The 25,184-nt window shown below is 37.4% G+C and overlaps 2 protein-coding genes across 3 annotated transcripts in view; both read right to left on the reverse strand.

The window, feature by feature from the left end:
• Nucleotides 1–221, reverse strand: part of LOC122656639 (calcineurin B-like protein 10) — a 34,254-nt gene extending 34,033 nt beyond the window's left edge. The window contains exon 1 of the mRNA XM_043851247.1: nucleotides 196–221. The gene's annotated coding sequence lies outside the window, so the exon portion shown is untranslated. The remainder of the gene's footprint in view (nucleotides 1–195) is intronic.
• Nucleotides 222–7,130: 6,909 nt separating this feature from the next.
• On the reverse strand, nucleotides 7,131–23,964 carry LOC122654550 (serine/threonine-protein kinase EDR1-like). Of its 2 annotated transcripts, XM_043848680.1 has the most exons (13): nucleotides 23,484–23,964; nucleotides 21,757–22,197; nucleotides 20,694–20,797; nucleotides 18,070–19,325; nucleotides 11,269–11,309; nucleotides 10,375–10,443; nucleotides 10,154–10,254; nucleotides 9,418–9,496; nucleotides 9,235–9,333; nucleotides 8,356–8,424; nucleotides 7,832–7,881; nucleotides 7,532–7,708; nucleotides 7,131–7,349 (listed from the first exon to the last, which is right to left on the reverse strand). In XM_043848680.1, the coding sequence occupies exons 1-13, from the start codon at nucleotides 23,883–23,885 to the stop codon at nucleotides 7,268–7,270; spliced, it is 2,970 nt and encodes a 989-aa protein (XP_043704615.1). In that variant the 5' UTR covers nucleotides 23,886–23,964; the 3' UTR covers nucleotides 7,131–7,267. The 2 variants fall into 2 exon arrangements, 1 of the variants encoding a protein (XP_043704615.1); XR_006331927.1 differs by lacking the exons at nucleotides 7,131–7,349; nucleotides 7,532–7,708; nucleotides 7,832–7,881; nucleotides 8,356–8,424 and having other exon boundaries at nucleotides 9,276–9,333; nucleotides 10,346–10,443.
• Nucleotides 23,965–25,184: the final 1,220 nt, after the last annotated feature.

The following is a 25,184-nucleotide window of genomic DNA, read 5'->3' on the forward strand; positions in this document are numbered from 1 at the left end:
GTCCATCTTTCCATATAGGATTTGGGCAATTGGAGGAGAAGGGTTTCCTTTTTATCTACAGAGGAATCATGGAAGGATAGAAAACAAAAAGTCTGAAAGTAATGGATACCTGGGACGACAGAACGAAAACGATGTTTTGAGAGCTTTATAGGGATTGGAAATTGATTAGACAGGTAGACAAAAGCTCACCTATTCCAAGCTGCTGCTGCTGCTGTTGTTCTTGCGAGGTTCCATTTGAAACTCCAAATCCTGTGAGAGAGAGAGAGAGAGAGAACAATTCATTAACATTTCCCCATCTCTGATTTTCCATCTTTCCATCATTAAAGGGAAGGAAAGGATGTCAACCGTACGGTTCTGGTTATTCGGTTCGATTGCGGTGCAGTTTACATTTTGATAAGATAAAATTAAAATCGAACCGAATACGAATCAGTCTAAATCAGAATCGTTTTGCATACGATCTGCTTTTATCGATTTCTATTCGATTTTCGTTATCCGATTCACAATCAGTTTACATGCGATTTGTGTAGTGTCATCTTGGGAAATAGTAATGAAGACAACATTGGTTTTCAAGGCCTTTATATTCCCGTGCTTCCCTATTTTCTCTCTCGGTCTTCTTCACTCATCATATTTCCTATGTCTATGCGATAAAAATAAAAAACTTACCATCTTCAACCGTCCTTTTTCTTTCTTATTCTTTATTTTTTCATTTTTTTTTTCTTCACGCTCACATGATGAGCAAACTATTTCTTCTATTAAAAAGTAGGATTTTGTTAATCCATTTTAACATTATCCATAATTTTCAATTCATACTTGAAGTAATATAATATATAGTTAACCCATGGCATTTTACTTATTTTATGCTTCAAATTGATGCAATAATTATATTTATTAAATTAATTATATATTATTAATTAATCCAATTAATGCATGGGTTAGTATTAAAGTAAGAGGTATCGGTTTCTATTCGGGTTTTTTCGATTTCTTATTCGGTTTAGAACCGCGATTTTACGGTGAAAGTCAAAATCAAACCGGAAAAAAAAACCTATAAATTAAAAATCGAATCATTTTTCTGCGATGCAGTTCGGTTCGATCGTAAACGGTCAGTTTCGGTTTCATTTTGACATCCTTAGGGAAGGCACCCTTTAGTTATCAGTGGAGGAGACGAATGACTCATAGTTTTAAGAATCGGGAATCGACCATGACCGGTCTGACATGGTCGATTCACACCCAAAAACCCTAGAAATTCCTTGTTTTTGAATTTGAGGACCTCAATTTTAGGGCACCAATTTGGCTGATTCCAATACAATCTGGATCGGAATCGCCAATGACCGATTCCGTGTTTTAAAACCTTGCATGTGAAGTTCAAAAAGATGTTTATCGGATCACCCAAATGTGGGGATTTGTATCGGAATAGGTAGAAGGTGATTTTGATCTTGAGGCGATTCCATTTTGGTGAAAAATCTGAGTTCTTTAGAAGAAAAATAGAGGTAAATTCATCCGCTCTATCCCAATTCAAGGCGATCCGCATCGATATCACATCAGTATCATTCAAGACTAATCTCAATCCCACTCAATCCCGATACCGTATAGAGGGTATATAAGGTACACCCATTTTGTACTCTCTATATATATATATATATATAGGGCATGGTTTATTTGGGTTGAAATTTTGTGTGGATGTAGGTTCAAAGATCCTAATCACATTTTTATATCAATTGAAATCTCATGTGCCAAAATAAAGTTTTTAAATTTAGGACTACTAATATGGTGCATATATTTAATGCTTAAACTAATAAGAAATCGCATGACAATGATTGAGAGGTATAAGAATTGATTTCGATAAGTGGTTAATTGGAAGTTTTAGATCATTCTTTAAATATTTAATAGTCAGAATTATCACATCATCAATTCATATTAGGATCTAGAGATCTAGATTAATTAACCAATATCGATGGAAATTAACACACACACACACACACAAAATCCCTAAAACCCTAGTTTTTGTACATGATCGATCCGATCTAAATCAGTCGGTGATTCCAAAAACTCTCTTACCCATTTTGTTTGATCCATATGGAATAACTAGGTGGATGAGCTATAGATACTCTAATGGACAGCATTGTCTTGAAAATCTATTTTGCCTTGTTTGTTTATTTCCAATTTTGTCTCCTTGAGTATTCTAATCGAAATTTAAATTCTAAACTAAATATTTGATTCTCTTCTTTAGTTTATATTATTAATTATCGTTGATTTCAAATCAATTGTCTGCCACGTGTGCTAACTCATCCAAATTTAACTCATGCAAATAAAGAACCACAACTGCTTCGGATTGGAATTTTTATCACCTACGGTTTCCCTGCTTGGTACGGTTCCTTAGTGCCTCTAATAAAGGGGGGGGGGTGGACCTCACTCAGGCAGTGTGTTCGGTCAAGGGGTAGAATGATCATTTCAAAGCCCCCTATGAGAGGAACCGCATAATCGTACCGATCAATGAACCTCAGGGGATAAATGTCCGATGTGGCTACTTAATTTTTTTTTTTCTTTTATATATGTAATGGGAAAAAAACTCCAGCGTGGCTACTACGCCTAGACATAGAGGGCAGTGAAATGACTGCCTCACCCCCATAAAGTGTGGCAATGACTACTCTATTGATATCACTGCACGGTCCCATTGGCTCCCGCATCGGCATAGACCATGCTACCTTTTGGAGAATCGGATTTTCTGAGCAGCTATATAAGGAAGTGCACCAATGAGGTCTGATAAAGCAATAATATAAAAGGGCAACAAGGTCATTTCATGAGAAGACGTGAGAGAGAGAGTTACCAACCATCGTAACTTAGTGATTTAACAAAAAAAAAAAAAAAATCAAGTCTTTTCCCATATAATATATAAGCTGGCTTTTGATTATTCGGCATAAATTTTCAATAGACAAAACTATCCTTTCATGATATAATTTTTGGGGAAGAGTTTTCTGTTCAAGAACGTGGCCCTTATACTAGCACATGAGCCAAGGGAAACGCTCTCACCCTTCATCATCCATGAATTCCTTTGTTTAAGTGTTGAAATCACTCGTTCACTGTTGTTAGCAAGTGCAATCATATGCATGCATGGTTTGAGGTATTAGGCGATATGTACCGGTTTTGCTAGTCATCGATCATGATATTGTGTTGATACCGTATCGGTGAAACAACATATACAATTAGGGTGAAATTAATGATTAAAGTATCAATATCATAAATTGTATCATTGGGATGATTTTAAGAGATATATCATATTTATCATATTGTATCGGAGATATGCAAGATACGCTAAAGATATGCATGAAAATGGTCAAGATATGCATAGAAATACAATGTTGGAGTAAAAAATAGCATAAATAAGCAATATATAGCATGTATCATATATAAACACTAAAATAGAGAACAACGTATAATGAGACAAGTGCATTAAATCAGATTATTATAAAGGATGAGATTTCTTACGTGTAATCTATTGTATAATGAGACAAGTTCTCTTTAGTGATTTAACCAAAAAAATCAAGTTATTTGAAAACCTACCTTCGCCGGAAACTTCTGCTTCAATCTCTTATTTCAGCCACTTGAATCATCGAAAGAAAAGTTTGTTGGCTGAATCTGATTCTTTCTTATGCCGCAATGTAAACCCCTATCAAAAAAAAAGGAAAAAAAACAAAGAGGTTGAGAGCAAAGAATGAGACATTTGGATGGTCATTTTTGTCTTCAGAACTCATTTCTAAGTTCTGGAATGTGAACACTAGCTTTTAATGGCCTTTATCGATGTATTGCATTGTATCGGTCGATATGTAGTGATACGAATAGATACTTAAATTTTTTTTCAACCCCTTAACGTATTGAAAAATATCAGTAGTACCATATCGTATCATATCGTATCGTATATCATTAGATACAATGAGATACTTATCAATATATGATGCTTTTTTCTTAAAAAAAGGTATACATCTCATTGTACCATAGAGATACCCTGGAATATGATACGTATCGGCCGATATGATACAATATGGTACAATACTTTAAACCATGGATAAAATAGTATAAAAAAGCCTGTTTTTCAAAAAAAATAGAGGCAAAATTTTCCGATAAAGCGAATTTATACTGATACCATATCGGTTTTGCAGGTGATCGATACCTGATCCGATACCGTGCACTAAAACCATGATCATATGACCAGTCTCTTTCACAGTTTATTTTTTTCCCCCACATTAGAAATATATATATCTTACTTTGTGGGTATAAGAAAAGAAACATGCCGGTATGATTCTTATTGACCATTACTTTTCCTAGGTTGGCCTGGTGTGGAGAAATATGTGATGTCATATTTATTGGATAATCGAAGTGTGAATGTGAGATGTGTGTCTTTTTCTTCTGTTTTGTATTTGCATTCTCATCATTCATCATTAGGGGAAGTTGAAGTAACGTTTGAACTGACAGAAAGACTAGTTGGATAGTTTTTTCAGGCAACTCTCATGACCACAAGAAATGAATAGTAACTACAGAAAAAGGGAGAGAGTTCTCTCTGGGGAGTGCAGGGGCCATGTGTGTGCGATAGCCAATGTGAGTACATGCTGACATTTGGGGGAGGAATTTTCATCTTTCATGGCGGGTGGGGTGGTCATTCGCCTCCCACTGTCTAGCGTGGCCTGCCCCCCTCCCCCCCCCCCACCCCCACCCCCACCCCCACCCCCACCCCCAACATTTTCTCTTAACCCGCTGTTCTCTGTGCCACAATGCAGGTTGTGCCGAAGCATATGGGAATGGATGCAATGACCACCCTGCCCCTTGAGTAACAGGCCCACGTACCTGGGCGCATATGCTCCAAAAAAACTAACATTTTTTGTGTTGAACCTGCCTGAAACTGATCCTTATAGCCTGCTCATTACCTTTTTAGGTTCTTTGAAATTATGATAATAATTCAGTAAAATTACCATAGGTAATTGTTAATGTCAGCCTCTACTTCTTGGTAGTGTTCTTTCTTCTTTTTTTTTTTTCTTTTCTTTTTTTTTTTTAATTTCTTCTCTTTTCTTGTAGAATTGTATTATGTTGGCCGGGGATGTCTAGAGAGTAGGAATCATACATGTGGTGGCTGAGTTTGCAGAAAAAGACTTGCACATGTTCATCTAAAGAGCCCTAATAATTGATTAGGATTATGAATGATCCAGAACATATGGTGCTGGATTGACAATACCATGAAGCATCTCAAATTGATATAAGGCAGGGAAATTTAAGGATGCTAGCCTTCCATCTAGACTTAAGCCCTGTTTGTTTGTTGGATTTTAATAAGGTAGGAATAAATAATTCAGACCTTCCCTAGGAATACAAAAATTGGATTGTTTGGTTGGGAAAAAGATGGAAATCCTTGCTTTCCATGTCTGACTGAGAAATTGTTTCATCCTTCGTCTAGTGTCCAAGAGTACACATAGCAAGACTAGACATAACATGTGATCATAAGGCTTCTTTCTTGTCCTCTTCCTATATTTTCCTTCTTGCATAATTTCTCATGAGTTACTTTTAGGGTTTTAAGTATTGATTGGTATCGTATTAATCGATATGTATTGGTATCAGTTGGTATTGATACGATATTTGTTGATATTATGCTTATTTTTTAAAAAAGAAATTTGTATTGATCGATACAAGTTCAATGTGGGACCGATACAATCGTATATGCTTTGATATAGGTAAGATACACCTCATTTAAACCTACAGAACAAAAACTGTGAGGGGAATACGAAACTGAGAGCAACTAAAGGCCTTGAAAACTTGTTCTTGTCTTCGATATGAGTTGGAAGAAATCATCTAATATAAAAAAGTGACTCTAATCTTCACCATTTCAACAAGTTTTGGAGATTTACAATGTTCAAATCATGGATCGAAATAGATTTGGATGAAGAAGTGGTCAAGTTGTAGATCTCTTTTTAGTTTTTGTTTTTTTTGTGAATCTCTTTTCTTTATTACTCATAAGGTGTTCTATGCTTCAAAATCGTGTTTTATATGTATCATAACCACATCCATCCATTGCTTGACCATTTCCTTGTGTATCTTTAGCGTATCTTGCGTCAATCATCCTTCCAATACAATTCCTAATACCAATACTTAAATCCTTGGTTACTTTCCATGAATCTGTGTTAGCACTACTCACCAATAACTCACTCTGGTAGCGAAAGCTTTCCAAACTTTGAACATTTGACATTAGCAAGATAAGAGAGTTCCCAAGTTCCAGGGGTCTCTAATTAGTTTAAAAATGGTGAAGATGTTCAGAAGAGTTATTTGAAAGTCCAGTCATCTGCAACCTCCATTTCCTTCTTTACCTAACTTAACCAATGTTGTATGTAAGTTTTGTTTGTGTTCCACTGAAACAACAAAATACTTGAGGGAGAGGGTTTATACACTAGCGGCTAGTCTTATATATTGGCATCAAATATGTTCACATGACAGGATTGAGGAAACCATGGACTGTGAAGGACATACACAGGACCACAGATAGACAGTAGCTGAAACAAATTCCACTAGTCTAAATAGTTCTACCAAAAACACAAATCATTAGTAGTGGTTCAACCAAAAATAAAGTAATCAGAGCACCAGTAAAAGACCATTTAGCATACCCTGCTGTTTCGGGCAAAATTTTCATTTTTTTCCCATTGGATTTAAAGTAAATTTACACATGGGTGCGTATACACAATTGCATACTGTTAGTAGGATTATTTTACAGATCAAAGGAACACATGGTTTTGCATTCCAATACTGTTGCTTTCCCATCGCTTTCTTCTTTCTTTCCTTTTCCCTCATTTTCTTCTTCACAACAATTACCAGCATAGGTCAGATGTTTACACTTCCAAAGCTTCCACGCTTCTATCAATGAAACCCCCTATCCAACCCAAAACAATGAAACAATTGTTTCCCCCCACCCTCCTCCCTCAACTTGAAACTATTATTCACAATTGACAATTATCTACTGAATGGTTACAAAAAATCCCTCTGCACTTCCCAGTCATTTTAGAAGAGGATCCCCACATCAATGGACGGAATGTTCTTACTTTGTTGGGTAGTGGTTCCCACTTTGAATGAACCAACAGCCCCAATTCAATCCAATGATTTGTTGTTCTTTCCTCTCTTCTAATGGGTGCTTGTCTCAAATGATACCTGCAACTAGAGTTCTGCTGCAACCGCAGCTTCTTAAGCCATGGCAAAAGATGTTGCTACTCCTTTAACTTCCTCTTTAATTTGAGTCCGATGCTCAAGTTTTTTCAACAGCTAGGCGCTGAAGATGCTTGAGACGCGACATAAGCTGAGCGAAAGAGGGTCGCAAGTTTGGGTCACTGCACAGTAAAAAAAAACAAAGAGCCCATTAGATTAAATTATTGTTATGCAAGCATTAAATTTCTTTGGGTTCATTTTGACATTTTCCTCCCATTTTTTTTTTTTTTTACTTTTTCTTTTCAAGTAGAAAGAATCTCCGGCAAAACTATACTAATTCATGCATACCCATGTGGGGACCTACCTTTGCCAACAATCACTGATGATTTGCCCAACAATTGGGTCGACCTCTTCAGGTATATCAAGACGTCTATTTTGGAACCCAACGGCTCCAACTACCTGCATTGAATTCATCCAACTCCATGGCATACGTAAAGTAGCCAACTCCCACAATATAACACCGAAACTATAAACATCACACCTGCAAGCAGGTTAATAAGATTTTTTATCAGCACAATGCAAAAGAATAATTGGAAAGCAGAATTGCCCAATCTGACAAGGGCAACAGTTCCCGCAGGAATGTAATCAATTTCTCTCTACTTACTTCTCATTGGATGGTTCATTTCTGAGAACTTCTGGTGCCATCCATTCAGCCTGCAATTTAACAAAAAACCCTAGACTTAGCTGACAACCTCATACTACAATCAGATATATAAATTTTCAGACAAAAATGAAAAAACGATATACCATATTGCATAATTTTGTCAAAGTACCAGTATTATTCTTAGGCAACAAAAGCTTCTTGCGCAAAGGCTAATAAAATATTTTATTTCACCCTACTTCTAAGCTGCTTCCTGAATAAAGCATGTTGGGGGCAAAGTAAGCCAAAATATAATTATTTGTTATATTTCTCTAATAAAATCCTTGATTAGTTATTCCCCATCTCCCCCCCCCCCACCCCTCCATCTGAAAAAATAATAAGCAAATCAAAATGCAATCAAGTACATGCCAAGAAGTAAACAGGAACTAGTGGATCTATGTTCAAAATGGATGAGCAGTGGAGACATAAAAGATGAGAAAATTAATCACAGATACACGCAATTAGTTGGAGTCTCCACGGAGAATTACCGTTCCAGCAGTAGATTTTGAAGACAAAAATGTGTGGTGTTTCAAACGTGACAACCCAAAATCACAAACCTGCACAAAAAATGGATATAAAAGATCAGAATCTTTTAGATGGATTTCTAGAGGAGTGTCAGTTACAGGTCAGTACCTCAACTTAAATAGTCAGAATTCTGCTTCAACCAGGTGGAAGAGAGAGAAAATTCATAAATAAAAAAAAAAAAAGAACTGCAACTGCTGGCCCAAAATACTACGTACTAACCAAATCAAAGGGAAGTTTGGAGGAATCATTTGAGCTCAACCAACTCTAATTTTTAAGACTTTGAAGGTGCCAAAAATGTGGTTGAGAGACTAGGAAATTGCACTATCTTGCTTAAACAGAAAATTATGCATTAAAATGATTAATGTATTGAGAAAAAAGAAAGTTAAGTATAGTCATGGAAAGCTTAACCTTGCTCTCTTAACGATATAATCATTTCAAGGTTCTTGAAACACAAACAAAACTTGAAATTTCAAACACAGTCTAGAGAGTTGTTTAGGCATCTGCCAAGATTTTGTGGTTCAGAACCTGATAACTGCTTCAACAATTAATCTCTGCTACATATGACTAAATTAACTAATTTGAAGACTGAAAGAAAACATGCAAAGTTCACCATCATGTTGAAATCTATAATCAGCAGGCACAATTAAATTATAGTTACTTTCAAACGGAAAATATCAACTGTCCGTTAAGATTTAATACTTTAAAATATGCATTTGGTCTGTTATAGAATACCTGCTACCACTCAGTATCAAAATTCACATTCTAGAAAGGCATGTAATAATAGAAAATAGTAAAGATGACTTGAAAGCACTTGAAGACCAAATATTTAGAAAGAACCAAACCTTTACACCCCAGTTTTTATCAACAAGAAGGTTAGGGGACTTCAAATCTCGATGTACAATAGTGGGATGGCTAGTGTGCAAGCAATTCATTCCCTTTGCCTGCAAACAATTAGGGAAACTTAGTTGGCATGCCTATAACCAGTTGCTGCAAACTTGGAATGATAATGATTTTCACCCATATACCACATCCAGAGCCATTCGTAATCGACGCTTTTCATCAATTTGAACGTTGGGCCGATGCAATAACCTGTGTAAACTCCCCCTGCAGACAAATGAATGGGACAGAGAGCATCACAAATTGAAGGACAAGATTCATCAACTCAACAATCAGTGGTTACTACAAAGAACCAATATGGATTTACTACTGGCTGTAATAAAGATATTTTTTTCCCACAAAATATCTTCTGGAAAACTTTATGGTATGATGAGAACAGGGAAAATGGATCGCAATTAATTTAAAAATTATTGTGATAAATTTAGAAGTCTCACAACCAAATTGACTCGTGTTTCCTGAGGCAAAATATTATGAAATTCCACACATCTGCAGTAAATAAACTCAGAAACTCTAAATAAGCTTAGCAACTTAAATGTTGTCTATATTTACCACCACTTCAAGGTGTCCGGCTCATAGTTGTCAGGCTATGCCTAGGCGTCCAGGCACCTTAATCTCCTTGGATGCCTTGGTCTCCTTGTTGGTGTCGCCTAGACGCCATGACAACTATGGTCTTGCCCCTAGCAGATTCATACTCCCAGCAGACAACATACAGGATACAGGGAGTAGTCATCAAAAGTGATTTCACATTCAGTAACACCCCCATCCTCAGAAGCCATTTCATATAATATCATGATGAGAAAATTCCAGGCTATAGCAGCCAATATAAACAATCTCAGTATGCCACAAAATAAGGATAAATATTACCTAGGAAGAAACTCTGTCAGTATTGACAAATTTGGAGGGCGAGTAACTGCTCCCATAAAAAGAACAATATTTGGATGCCGCAGCCTTTGCATGATCCTAATCTGCAAAATAACACCAGTAGACATTGGTTTCAATATTTTGTTAAGAACAATGAAAAAAGCAAAATCATGATTCATATTGTTTTAGCAGTACATGAAACAGTTTGTCTCTCTGATGCTTACCTCACATCTAAATTGCTCCAATGCATCGCCTGAGAAATCTTGGTCCAAGAACTTTTTCACAGCAACCTCCTGTCATATAGTACTAACTCCATCAAACAAATAAAAAACTAAGAACCAATCTTGTATTACAGAACCACTCATAACACTAATTTTCTAAAACAAATAAGCTCCATGATTAAAACTAAATTAGGATACAATTTGGGTAAAAAAAATTGAAAATAGGCCATGGATTAGCTTTAATGCCAAGATAAAATAATAGCAAAGAAAAAAAATCCGATATCACCCTAGCACTTCTAGTAATTACAGATCAACGTATCAAAACTCCAGTTTGACAATAAATCTTCAATTGAGGAAGTTAGATTTGTTCTTCATAGGCAACCAGACACTAAAGTATAAAAGAAGAAAGGACTGATGAAGAGAAGTGACTTTTAATAAAAAGTTATATGTTGACAAAAATTAACCTCTCTGCAAAAGCAGGGGTAATGTTGGGTACATTATGACTCTCCCCAGACCCAGCAGTGGCGGGATCCTCGTGCGCTGGGTACGCCCTTTTTTTTTAACTTTGATCTTTCCCACCCAATTTGCTCAATTATTCAATTACTAGTCATGCACTCTATCAGCCCCAACCATAAAAAAATTGCAGGTTAAATGTGTAATGATTTTCCAAAGTAATCTTAAAATGTTTCCAGATTCAACCACTAGGAGCAGAACTTATATTGCGTCAATTCTCAAGTACAAGCTAAAGAACATTATGTTGACACTGGAAATATTTGCTACATGGCATCCTATCATGACAACTGATTTGTTTTTAATCTTCCCGTTGGGGTGGGGGCTGGGGGGATGAGGTCTGAGAAGGATAACTATGTTTGCTGAAGAAACCAAGGTATAACTTACAGTGCCATTCCAATCTGCACGATAGACCTCGCCATATGAACCTGGAAGATTAGAAGTTAAGGACAAGTGCATCAATAAATATAACTTAATAAAGCCTCACAACAAGTAGAAATCAGAAGCAAGCTTTTAAGTGTTAAAAGAAAGGTCAAAATAAGAGAAATCAGGTTGACTAGCATTGAAATCGATTGATTAGAAGCATTTAAAACAATGTTTAAATGAAGTAGACAAGATTGTGATGCAAAGAAAACACAAAAGTGGATTTATTTGACATAAGTCTTGGGTTGGGTTCTATACATGTTGGGCCTTTGGTCCAATGGGTTTTCATTGTAATATGCCACTTTAATAGGCCTAAAATATGGGTTGGAGGTAGTAAAACAGGATTTACTTTATTAATTTTGTTTTAGTGTATCATGAGGAAAAGAGTTTATGTTAAGTCAAGAGTGGGTGGGTGTCTATGTTAATTTATGTCGAGTCATTGTTATTTACTTTACTTAGTCTTTGGTTGTAATTGACCGTTAGTAGGAACCTATTAGGGAGATGTTCTTATTGCTGCATACCTTATTAATAGGCTGCCCTCTAGTGTTCTTAATTTTAGGACACCTCTTTCTTTTCTCCCAAACCCTACCATTGCTTCCTCCCTTCCTCCTAAAATATTTGGGTGCATCTACTTTGCCCATAACTTCTCTCCTTCTAGGTCTAGATTGGATCCCCGTGCTATTCAAAGCATTTTCCTTGGTTACTCGGCCTTTCAAAAGGGTTACAAGTACCATCACCCTCCTTCTCACCAACTCTATGTAACTATGGATGCTAACTTCCCCGAATCTGAACCTTATTTCACGTCACCTCTTCAAGGGGGAGAGTCTTGAGTAAGAGCTGCCTTTAGTCCCTTTGGTTATTGATACTCTCCCAATTCAGGGGGAGCATACAACTGATGATGGTAAGGGGGAGACATTGATTCAGCCTGTTCAGGATGTGATAACCTACACTCGGAATAGATCCAAGAAAAAGGATATCATTGATGACCAACCATATCCCACTATGGCGCCTTCACCAGATACGCCTTGACCATCAGGTAACATCTCTCCTATATCTGATAGTGTTCCTAAATTTGTGAACCCTGTGCATGATGATCATCCCATTGCTATTAGAAAAGGAGTCTTTTCCTGTACACAACATCCCATTTCCCATTTTGTGTCTTATGATTCTTTATCACCTTCTAATGTAGTCCTAGATTGGAAGGGATCCAACTAGGAGCCAATCAACCAAGATCTATTATGAATAGGTGAATCGGCTAGGTCAAAATAGGGTTTTTGGTGAAATTAGGGTTAGGGTTATGTCAAGTAAAGGTTGAGGAGTCTATCGGTGAAGGTCCTCAGATGTTTTAATGGATGGAAGTGTGTGAATTTGAATGGGCAGCAACTTAGGTTTAGGGTTTCGGGTTTTGGAAAAGGGGGGATCTAGGGTTTAGGATGGGAATTTGGGGCTAGGGTTTGGATCGATTATTCCTAGTGTAGGGAATGAATTCGATTCAGGTATGGTGTGTTTCTGATGATTGGATTGGTCTGAAGAATTTGGGTAATGGGATGATCTCAAGAAATAGGTGGGATTTTGTGGTTTGAATGGAGCAATGGGAAAACAGCTTGGTTTGAGTATTCCAATTGGGCAAGAGACTACTCGATCCAATTATGTGAAGGAGTTGTTAGCTGAATGGTTTGTTAAGAATTTTGGGAGATGGGTGGGAAAATTAGGGGTTTGGGGTGGTTTGGAGGATTAGGAGAACAATGGGTATTGATGGGATGGATCAAACTTACTGTCGCTGCAGAGAAATCTTGGCAGCAGTTTGTTTGGTTGATGTTTTTGAATAAAGAATTAAAGATTGAATCTTGATCTTGAACTTGAAGGAGATCTTCAAAGAATTGAAAGAAAGCTTCAAAGAACAACCCAGGCTTCACACCGCAAGATGTCGATGGGATCAAACACCAATCCTACCCCAACGAACCACCTGGTCTTCCCACCGCAAGGTGTCAATCGGATCAAACACCGATCCCACCAGCTTTGATCAAACACAAGACAAAAAATCTTCAATGGAGAAGAAGAGCAGCAAAAGCTTTTCATTAATATCAAAATTCGTGTTCAATACTTGCCCCCCTTACAACCTTATATAAAAGACTCAAAAATAGACTCCTTCATTAAAAAGAAAAGGCCTAACTCAATCCTTAACCTATTAGGTAACTTAAACTGACTAGGAAAGTGAAATAACAAAGGAAATAGACTTAAAGAATGGTTGGACTTATAAAGTCCTAATCCAGCCCAACTTAAATAACAATTAAATAGTCAAATGACCACTAACCAAATAAAAAGAAATCTACTAACTAATCCCGTATGTAACCTTATTACCTATAGTTTAGGCCCATAAAAGTGGCCTATTACATTGAAAACCCATGGGATCAAAAGCCCAACATGTATAGAACCCAACCCTGGACTTATTTCTAATAAACAAGCCTATTTCGGTGATGAAATTGTATAAACTCTCCCCAACTTGAAGAAAAAAAAAACTCGTCCTCAAGTTTGGTAGAGATGCTGAATCTGACATGCATGACGAATCTTCAATTGGAAGTAGAATGCAACAACCATCGATCTTGTCTACTGCCTGATGCAGATTCATCACCCAAATGGGCTTATTTTATTAGGAATAAGTCTAGGGTTAGGTTATATACATGTTGGGCCTTTGATCCCATGGGTTTTCTATGTAATAGGCCACTTTAATGGGCCTAAAATATGGGCACATAGGTTGCATACGGGATTAGCCCTATACTTAGTTTTATTTTCATGTTTTTAATGTTTTAAGTTGAACCAGTCCAGAGCTAATTTGAATCAGTGGTTTAATTTATGTGATTTTATTAGTTTTTCTTTTAGTTGTTTAGTTGGGCTGGATTAGGACTCTATTTTGAGTCTATTTCAGTTTCCTAGTAAGTTTAAGTTAGCTAATAGGTTAAGGATTGGGTTAGGCCTTTCCTTTTTAGTGTGGGAGTCTAATTTTGAGTCTTTATATAAGATTGTAAGGGGGGCAAACATTGAAGACGAATTTGATTAATGAAAATTTTTTTGCTTGCTGCCATAGTTGTTGCTCTGCTCTGTTGAGTGAACATTGTGAGTAATATCAAGGTGAAGGGTTGGTGGATTCCAATGACTCCTTGCATCTGTTCATGGTCGGGAGGTTCTTCTTCAAGCTTCTTCAAGTTGCTGCTACTGTAGATCTTCAAGTCCAGTAAGTTTATTTAAATTCCTGCAATTCCCTGCTTTCTCTAATCCTCCAACCTAGCCCTAACCCATCCCATTGATTCCCCCTAACCCTAACTTCACTTAAACACTGTTTAGCCTATTCCCTCATTCAATCATCATTAAACTTCATCCACAACCTTCATACTTTACTCGACAACAACTCTAATTTCAATTCTCCGTTGCAGCCTTATGATCCCTTAAACCTTAATTAAGCCCTACAACCCTAACTTCAACCTAGACCTAACCACCCTTCAAAATCTGATCTTTTTATTTTCATCTCACTCCCCATACTGCCATTAATACTCGACCAGCTCACTTTCCCCAGATTCCATCTCTAAACCCTAGATTCTAAAAACACCCAATTTTTACAAGGCCTCTAAACCGAAACCTTAGATTTCCAACTTCATCCAAATCAAACCAAACTTACATTAATAGACTCCTAAAAACCTACACATCATTACCAAATAAAACCCTAGCTCAAAACCCTAACCCTAACCCTAATTCTGCCCTAGTTTATCTATACTATCCCATTCGGCCAGCATAGTTAAAAACTCTGATTTACCTGGCTCCTAGTAGGTCTCCTACCTATCTTGGACTACATTACTGCCTCTACTTAGCTCTGATACCACTTAATGTAATCCTAGATTGGAAGGGATCCAACTAGGAGCCAATCAACCAATCAAGCAAATGGGTTTTACAATCAAGCAAAGGGCTAATGGCACTATTGAGAAATACAAGGCACGTTTGGTTGTCAAGGGCTTCACCCAAACCTATGGGATCGATTATCAAGAAAAATTTGCACTTGTAGCAAAGATGAACTTTGTTAGGGCACTATTGTCATGTGTGCTGACAACCTTGGGTGGAACCTTCAACAATTGGATGTCAAGAACGCATTTCTAAATGGAGATCTTGAAGAAGAAGTCTACATGGGTACCTCTAGGTTTTGCAGGTTTTGCATCCACATCTACTACTGACTGTGTTTGCAAGCTCCAAAAGTCTTTGTATGGTCTCGAACAATCTCCTAGGGCATGGTTTGGTCACTTCCTGAAAGCTATGCATAAGTTTGGGTATCTACAGAGTCAAGTTGATCACACCTTATTCGTGAAAAAGATTGGTAATCAAATTACAGTCCTCATTGTGTATGTAGATGATATAGTGATTACTGGGAACAGTGATGGTAAGATCTCCAATCTGAAATCACTATTAGCCAAGGAGTTTGAAACCAAAGATCTAGGACCTCTTCAATACTTTCTTGGGATTGAAGTTGCAAGGTCAGCAGGGGTATTTTTATTTCCCAACAAAAAAAAGTCTTGGATCTTCTCAGTGAGACATGTATGTTTGGATGTAAGCCTACAGATTCTCCCATTGAGGTTAATCACCAGCTTTGTAGTGCCATGGGTGATCCTGTCGACAGGGAATAGTACCAAAGACTTGTTGGTAAGTTGATCTATTTGTCTCATACTAAACCTGATATGCCTATGTTGTAGGCATTGTTAGTCGGTTCCTCCATGATCCCATGACATCTCATCTTGAAACCGTGGACCATATATTGAGGTATTTAAAGTCTACCCCTGGGAAAGGTATTCTCTTCTCTTACAATGGGAATTTAAGACTGGAAGCATTTACTGATGCCGATTGGGCTGGGTCTATCGATGATCAAAGGTCTACCTATGGATATTTCTCTTTCTTTGGGGGTAACCTTGTCACTTGGCAAAAGCAGAAGCAGACGGTTGTATCATGTTCCAGTGCTGAAGCCGAATATCACGCCATGGCACAAGGGATTTGTGAGCTCATGTGGCTTAAGGGACTATTGAGTGATTTGGGAGTTGTTTCTGAAGACCCTATGTGCCTCTACTATGATAACAAGGCTACCATTAGTAATGCTCACAATCCAGTCCAGGATGATAAAACGTAGCATATTGAGATCGACAAACACTTCATCAAAGAGAAGCTTGAACAAGGGATAATATGTATTCCTTTTGTTAGTTCTGACAATCAGCTAGCTGATGTATTTACAAAAGGTTTAAATTATAAGGTGTTTCATCCTATGGTTTCCAAGTTGAGCATGTACAATATATTTGTACCAACTTGAGGGGGAGTGTTGAGTTTCGTGTGGTTAAGTTGTCAACACCTTACTTTTAGGGTTTTATTTGTTTTACCTTTTTACCCTCGTAGGGTTGTAATCTCATTATAAATAAGGGGACATCTATCATTAATGACAATTCGAATCATTCCCTAAACATCTGATTCTCAACTAAAACACATGGGATCAAATGCCCAACACATACATAACCCAACCCAAGGCTTATTTCCAATAAAATAAGCCCACTTAGGTGATTTATCTGTATCAGGAGGCCCTACCATTCCTTTTCTTTAAAATAAAAGGATAAATTCTACAACAATACAACCACTACATGTAAATTTCATCCAGAAGTTGTCTTTTATTTGCTCCAACTTTGAAAACCCTAGTACAGTCATCGACTTATCACTTTAGCATTTTAATATAAAAGGGGAGGGGAGGCTTCCTATGCTGACCTCTCTTTGTGCCACATGAACAGATGATGTGGCTATTTCAACCGTTGGATAGAATGGACATAGGATTAGCCATGTGTCAAATTTCAGAGTCTAATTCAATCATATATCCCATGTATTAGCATGCATCCCCTTGTATGTCCATACATGCCTACTCGTACTCGAGCCATTACTGTGCACTCTCCCAACTCCCTGACTTTACAAAATGACCCACCACACAAACTCATGGACTACCATTTGCAAAGAAAAAGAGAAACAACAGCAGATCATCCGTTTCTGGTGATCTGACTGCTAGAAAAGAGCAGATCAGACAGACCTTTTAAAGTCATGTTATATATTTACTCCTAGGAAATGCATGGAGGGCTTGAACCTTGGACCTTGAACTAAAAACCAATTTAGCACTAAGCTCCAAGTCATGTCATTAAAAGAATGACATATTATACATAACTGGTTTTCCATTACAATCATAGAATTTATTATTAGAAAGAAACTAGTGTCATGGTCCAAACTTTTGAGTATGGATGGTTGGACGTCAGACCATCGACTGCCTGGAAACCCTCTCCCTCAACCCAAATTAAGAAGAAAAAGAAGAGTAACCCCATGCATCATTCTAGAATTTTTCCCCTGATAGGCAAGCTAAACACCATGTACAGAATTAAAGTACCCGCCAGACAGCAGGATTAGCCTCTATAAAAATAGTTAGAACTTGAAAACAATCTTTCACAGTTTTTCCACTCCATCTTTCAATAAGTATTTTAAACTATAGAACGGTTCTTGAAAAAAAGAATGATCAATTTCAAGTAAACATTTGATCACGAATTGCCTGATAGTACCATTTACCAAATATGCAAGTGCAATGAATCAAATTAAGAGAATAGGGCTTCAAGTCTTCAACTAGTAAATCTACTTCAAGATAATGAGCAATCAGATGCTTTTTATGTCATTATGTTCTGGATAAATAAAAGTAAATTACTGCTTCTTACTTACCAAGACCAATTCGTTCACCAATTTGAAGATCCTCCCATGGAATCTCTGCAACTTCATCAAGCATTGGATTAATTTTCTCTCTCTGAAAACCACTGATGAAAAGTGGGTTGTCATTGGTTGGTTCATTTAATTCTTTGGCACTTAATTGACGCTCTTCCAAAGAATTGATTCGTCCAGTTTCCACATTATTTACAACTCCTGCATTTCCTTGATAACTCATCTCACCCCCAGAAAAAACATTTTCAAGTTGCTTTGGATAAGAGCCAATTGCAAATGGTGCTGGAAACTTCTGAATTTTTTCCTCACATGCAGTTCTAACCAAAGATGAAACAAGAACAGGAAGCAAGCCTACAACTGTGGAACCATCCTGGGCCATGTCATTACCTTCATTATTAACCAACATAAACCTCTCACCTGAAGCCATGGGAGGTGAACAAACACCATGGCTGATAGTGGTTTTGCCAACAACATTATGAAGATCTGAGCTGGCAAAAGCAAAACCTGGTTTATCTGTGATTGAATTCAGAATTGGTTTCTCATCTTTAAAATTAGCTGAATCAGATGCATTCTCTTTCTGTTTTCCTGTCATCTCCCCTGTTGAAGTTTGTTGTCTATCTTGAGTTACTGGGTCCATGCTGAAGCAAAACTTATCATGACAAAATTCTGCCCCATTATCAATCTTGTTCAAATCCACAGACTGGCTTCGACCAAGTAAGGTATGTCCTTCCAGGAACTGGGGAGTTAGATCAGAAAATAAATCTGCTGGAGGAGATGCACCGCTCTCCAGAAAGACAGCATGAAGTTTCTGGGCAAATTCTGGGTCTTGTGCCGCACTGATCACATATTCAGAAACATCCTTTAATTTCATCTTTTGGACAGATGAAGCTTCTCCACCAGTGCCAGATGAATTTTCATGCGGTTTATGCAAGGATAGAAGAAGCTTGCCAAATTCATACTCAAATCTCTCAGTTTGATTCTTTTCAGAAATATTTGCACCATCCTTCTTTGCTTGAATGCCAATATCATCTGACAAACTAACTTTGGAAACATGATCTAGGTGTCCAAATATAGTTGCTTCACTTGTTTGATTCTCAAATTGACAATTGACCTTGCCGAGTGCAAAACATGAACCCTCTACATTCTGTGCAATGTTAACAGAGCTCCGTACATCTAATCCAGAATTTTGAAGACAATTAATAGGTATTTCTGCAGGAATTAGGGTGCCTGGAGCTCCCATTAAATCAATTATGTACTCACTGCATCATATAAACAGTGTGTTTGTATCAATATCCATTGTTTCCACATAACTTTTAACATTGCAATAAATCAGTCAACCAATATCCATTTTTTACACATAATTAACATTGCAATAAATTAGTCAACCAAAATGCTACCAGTCCTTAGAAACGGTTGACCAAAAATTAAGAAAAAGGAGAATGATACTATCTGTATGTATTTTATCAGCAAATTAGTGATATGGTAAGGCCCACCTTCCCTTAAAAAATTAGAGGCAATATAAAGAATGGGAAAAAGTTCCACGGCCATGCACAGTGGGTGACGGAATGACCGCCATGCCCCCCATGTATGGCGGAAATTAAGCCGCCCATTGTGCTGCCGTGCACACTTTCCTTGGCTGGTGTGTGTGGCGTGGCCCCTGCGACCCATGCAGAGAACAGCTTCCCATGAAGAATATATATCATGTCATATTGTCTGTAAGCATCACTGAGAGTATATAAAAACTGACTTGCGGGACTACAACTTACAACATAGGGGAGAGAGCTTGTAAATCATCATTGACATACCGGCATTAGGCAAAATGCAGGAATAATTTTGCAATCAATAATTAGAAAATAATATGTTAACTGGATGATAAGGGAAGAAGGGAGGTAAGAAGTCAGAGAACAGAAAAAAGACAAAGTAGAAATGGAGCTTCTCATGGCGGACTATATAGAAATGTAGGAATGAAGTGAATTTTTCCATATCAACAATCCAAGAAGAGTTCTCCAATCTGTGGCAGAGTTAAGAAACAAAGAAAAGAAGAGTTGGTATCAATCCCAGGGGAGTTGGGATGCAATGGAGGAACCTAAGTTGAACCTGTAAAGAATAAAGTCGGTATCAATATAAATACAAATGGAGCATGGCATAAGGGCTCTGGCAGAACAGGCCAGGGTCTCTACTTCATACAAGAAGGATGCTTCCTTGCTCCCAAAGCTCAATCTGCAGTCTCAGTCCTGCTTTTGACAAGGCAGAGGTAATCAGGGAAGGTCTATTAATTGCTAAGAGTCAGAATTTTACCAACCACAGTAAGATAGGATGTTAAAGAGGTAATTCAATCTATAAATGGCAGTCAGTGGTTAGGTAAACCAAGAGGCAAGAGGAAAGAGCAGTTATTTAGGATATCCAAAGTATTTCAATTGAGCTGATAAATGTTTAATTTGGTTTCCAGTCAGGTCTGGTTGTTGGACCCTCCACCTGCGTTTTCACACCTCTTTGCTTCCGTTCCCTATGTTACAAGATCTTTGTATCCATCAGATATTGTTTGTTTAACAAATCACTCTTCGTTCCAAATGGGAAAAAGAACAGGATTGGAAGATATTTAACATCAGCAGCATTCAAAGCATCACCTGTCATAATCAACTTTAATCAAATTCACTGCTCCATCATCAGTACCAGTGTAGTAGCTCCCTTTCACCAGCCTACATGGAAGATTGATCCGATCAGCTAGTACCTAGCAACAAACATGCAAAGGATCAATCAGTAAACCTCTGGAAATCCATTGGAGGGAAAGAAAGCATGCCAAAACAATTGGCAAGAATTATGAAATCCCAGTCACAACTAGGAAAATAAACGATGCAACAATGAGCTAACTTTCAACAATTTAAAGTACTGTGTTTTATCTCTAATGCTGCCAGATTTTCGGTATCAGGTTCTGTTTGTTGTGAGAAAATCAGAAACGATGGTGTTGCTGGATTTTAGAGGTATCAAGTTCAGTTCGTTGTGATAAAATTGAAGGTATATCATAATTCATATGTAATGATAGGCTTAGTGTATAGCTCTTGCATTTCCTATCATTTATCTTCTTGGTATGGTCTCCCATTAGATGGCTTCGCAAAAATTTTAAAAAGAAAATTATCATACAAATAGGGGGACACCCACAGGAAACTCAATATCATCTGCCATAACAAGAATCAGCAGTAGGATCCAAGGAGATTGAACAGAATCCGGGCCAAAAGGTTTGGAACTTTGGATACAAGAAAAACCATTTTTAATGCAACTCGGAAGTTTCTTCCTGTAATGCATTCAACAAATATAATAAATTAATAATGGTCCGAATAACAGGAAAAAGGTGAGAAAATCATCCTAAATACTAATACAATGAGAAATGTAGAGAGCACTGTATTCATTTATAATATGCTAATAAAATAAATACAGTCACAGGAAAATCAATGTTCCTTGGTCAAATTCATGAACCAAATCGAGAAAATGTGGAAACTAGAACAGACGAAGAGTACTCTTACATGGCCACTAGGATTTGGGAAATGATTTGCCAAACAATTTAAAAGTCAAAATGATTAATGCATATTAAGCAAAAGAATTTTATGTGCTGAACAAGGATAAGATGAAAAATTGAATTTCTATTATTACAAGTTTATTCTACATACAGAAACAATGGAAAAGCATGACTACCTTAAAGAGCAAGGCCCTGTGACACGAAAGTCCAACATCCAAATGACCAAGGGGAAGAATATTTGTGTTCAATGAATTTCGTAATTCGTAACTCCTAACTGTCCACCGTCTTAACATTTCATCAGCATCCACGACGGGCCCTCCCATGCAACCAACAACAAGATCTGCAATCTTCTGGACTAGACCACTTAAAATCGGACCAAGCTCTGAAGTTTGGCATTCCGATGCTAGAGAAACTGCTCTTCTCTCGAGCTGACGAAGTGTAGGATCAGCACTTCGGTTTACTAGAATCACTTCATAATCAACATTTTCAGAAATGGATGTCGCTTGAAGATCTACCAACAATGGAATTTTCCCTTCCATGTTTGAGTTTGAGGTAATGCCGTAGACATCATAGAATCCATCAATCAGTCTTTCATCATAATTTACAAAATTGTAGTTCTGCACAAAAGAAACCAGAAAAATAAATATAGTTCTCAGACAATTAATGCCAGACAGAAGTTATGCACATCTATACAGATTATAGAAGGCTCCCTGATGAGCAATAGCCATGATGGAAGGGTATCAATAAAAGTTATTTCAATCCTTCTAGAAAAATATATTAAGGCAGAATCACCTCAGATATGACAAAAAATGCTTATAATATTCACCTTCAGTATTGAACAAGTTTGGTGCATCTATCCAGTTCAAACCCTTGCCACATGCAGCAAAAAGATGGTTACGTTCATTGAAGTTCATTGACAAACATAGAAATACAACAGCAGATGAGATTGAAGGCCCTTAAAAAAATTAAACGCAGTCACACTTAGGCTGTCTGGAAACAGCCTCTTTGCGAAAGCAGGGGTAAGGCTGCATACATTACGACCCTCCCCAGACCCTGCAGTGGCAGGAGGCTCATGCTCTGGGTACCCCCTTTTTTTCTACATTTAGGCTCTGTTTGTTTCGATAGGAAATATTTTCTAGAAGTTGCTTAAAGGCAAAAGGAAATTCAATTGGTCTACAAAGCAGAAATTATTTTACTGAAACACAATATAAATTTTTGGAAATTGATTTCCATTTTGAAATTTCTAGATGTTGTTTTCCAGAAAGAAAGTGGTGGCATCTTGGTCCATGATAAAATTATCACCTATAGAGGACACTAACCCCATCATATGGTTGAATTCTTTTCCTCAATCAATCATGCCTAAATGTGCTTGATATTTACAATTTAAAAAAAAAAAAATGAGCAAATGACAAATAAATCAAAAGAATTTTTTATAAACGAAAGCTGAACTTGTGGAAAATATTTTCCACCAAAACAAATGGAACTAACTCCATTGGGAATTGGGAAGCTTCAATATAAACGATAATTGAAATTTATGAGACACAAGTCACATGATAATAAGAAGGATAACTGCCGGAGTGAATTCCAATGACCCCTCCAAAAACAGTTTGAAGGAAAGAAAATCTATCATTTCACTAATTTCCCAAATTCTGGGCATCAAAGTTAACAGCTATACCCACTGCCCCCATTGGAAATTGGGAACCGAGTAAAGAATATAGAACTTCAACAAGTGAAATTCATGCACCCCAGCAAACTCAGTAAGCAAAAAACAAGCACCAAGGAGCAGACCCAAGAGATCCACAACTCAAAAGTAACAGTACGTTCAACCTCAGTCTTAACATCAAATGGTTAAATTAAAAATAAAGATCACAAGAGAAGAGAAGCCCCAATTTTGACTACGTACCCAATAGCGAAGCGAGAGGTACTCGACAAGGGTTTCATCGGCAGCAACAGAAGAAGGACAACCCAAACTCATCCGCTTCGCGACCTTGATCTGGTCAGCCTCCGGATCCTCACCGGCATCAGGATCAGAAGCGCTGATAGCCAAAGCGAGCTGCACCTGAAACTCATCTTCAAAAAAACTGAAATCAGCGGAACTATCCGATGACGCAGCGGCAGTCACTGCTCCACCCACCCTCTCGGATGAATCGACGACTCTGTTCCTGGAAAATGCGGCAGGTGTCGACGAAGATGAAGTCTGCGGTGAAGAATTGTTGGAAGGACGGCTTTCTTCGCCCAATCTATGGTGTTCATCGACGAACCCACCGATGTGTAGTTTCCGCAGCAGATGCTTCATCCTCGACATTAGATGATTGATTGATGATGAATTGATGGATTGATAGATCACTCCGCTGCTCGCAACTGCATCGCTTCTTCTTCTTCTTCTTCTCAACCTAAGGAAGAAAAAATTGAAAATGATTTGAGGAAATTTCTATGAAAAAATATATTACAATCCCGTAATTTCTTGTGTGGTTGTCCAACAGTTATAGTTACTGGATCCTCTACAAGCTAAAGTTTAATTTCTTCATTTTGTGAGAAAGAAAGTAAAAATCAGGTATAACTAATATCTTATCCCTCTACTTTTATATGGATAAGATACAAAATTAAAGCTAATTATTTCCATAAATGACTGTTTCTTTTTTTTTTTTTTTTTTTTTTCTCTGGACTTTAGCTTTCCTGGATCGTGAACGTGAAGTAAAGCAATCAAACAAAGCAAACAAGCAGGGTTTTAAGAATCGGAGGAATCGGATCGTTGAATCGGCCTATATTTGTATTGGAATCGATCATGATCGATTTTGAATTTTTCTGGTCCGACATGGCCGATACACATCCAAAAACCCTAGAAATTCTCTGTTTTTTTGGATCTGAGGACCTAGTCTAGGCTTCTTGAGCACCAATTCGGTCTGATTTCGATTCGATCGGGATCACAGTCGTTAATGACCGATTCTATTCCGTGTTTTAGAACCCTAATTGCAATCAGATTTGTTGACTTGTTGCGACTCATTCGATTCCGGCTGATTGGAGGGTTTTTTTAAGGGTTCAGGCCAATTCCCGGATTAAGACAGAGATTCAAAACACAAAGTCGGTCCCAATGATCAAATCATCGGTTGGTTTCAGTCCAAATTAGCCAATCTAGCCTATCTAATCCTAATACTTGAAACCCTAGTTTAAGGTCAAGTCTGAACAAAGATTTTAATCTTGGAATCAGAGTTGAATCGGTCCTACTGATTTCCAATCCAACGGTAATCATTCTCAAAAACCCCTAGAATCGACTCCTCAATCTTAGAACCCATCGATCCAGTCTCAAAAACCTTACAATCAACCATTCCAAAATGTCCCAAAATGGGAATCAAACATGCCCGATTCCAATCTAAATCAGTCAATTCAACTCATCTGATTCCTATTTAAGAAGCCGATTCCGGTTCCACCAGTAGAATTAAATTTATCGTGCATTCCCTCCAAGCATGGCGGGCGGCTGGTTAGGGAAGAGAATATGTTAATAATATTATTATTTTGATTTTTTTTTTTTTATAATTAAAGGAAAAATCTATATAGACCTAAGACTAAGAGGTATCTTAAAACCTATTCATTTCCCTATTTTTTA

The sequence above is a fragment of the Telopea speciosissima genome, chromosome 3 (genome assembly GCF_018873765.1).
Source record: "Telopea speciosissima isolate NSW1024214 ecotype Mountain lineage chromosome 3, Tspe_v1, whole genome shotgun sequence".
NCBI lineage: Eukaryota > Viridiplantae > Streptophyta > Magnoliopsida > Proteales > Proteaceae > Telopea > Telopea speciosissima.

Coding starts and splice junctions, on each gene's coding strand:
- LOC122654550 (XM_043848680.1), bottom strand. CDS start 23,885: ATGTCGAGGATGAAGCATCTGCTGCGGAAACTACACATCGGTGGGTTC. Junction 19,326..20,693: donor ATTAAAGTTGATTATGACAG/GTGATGCTTTGA, acceptor TATATGATGCAG/TGAGTACATAATTGATTTAA. Junction 10,255..10,374: donor TGGAGCAATTTAGATGTGAG/GTAAGCATCAGA, acceptor GTTATTTTGCAG/ATTAGGATCATGCAAAGGCT.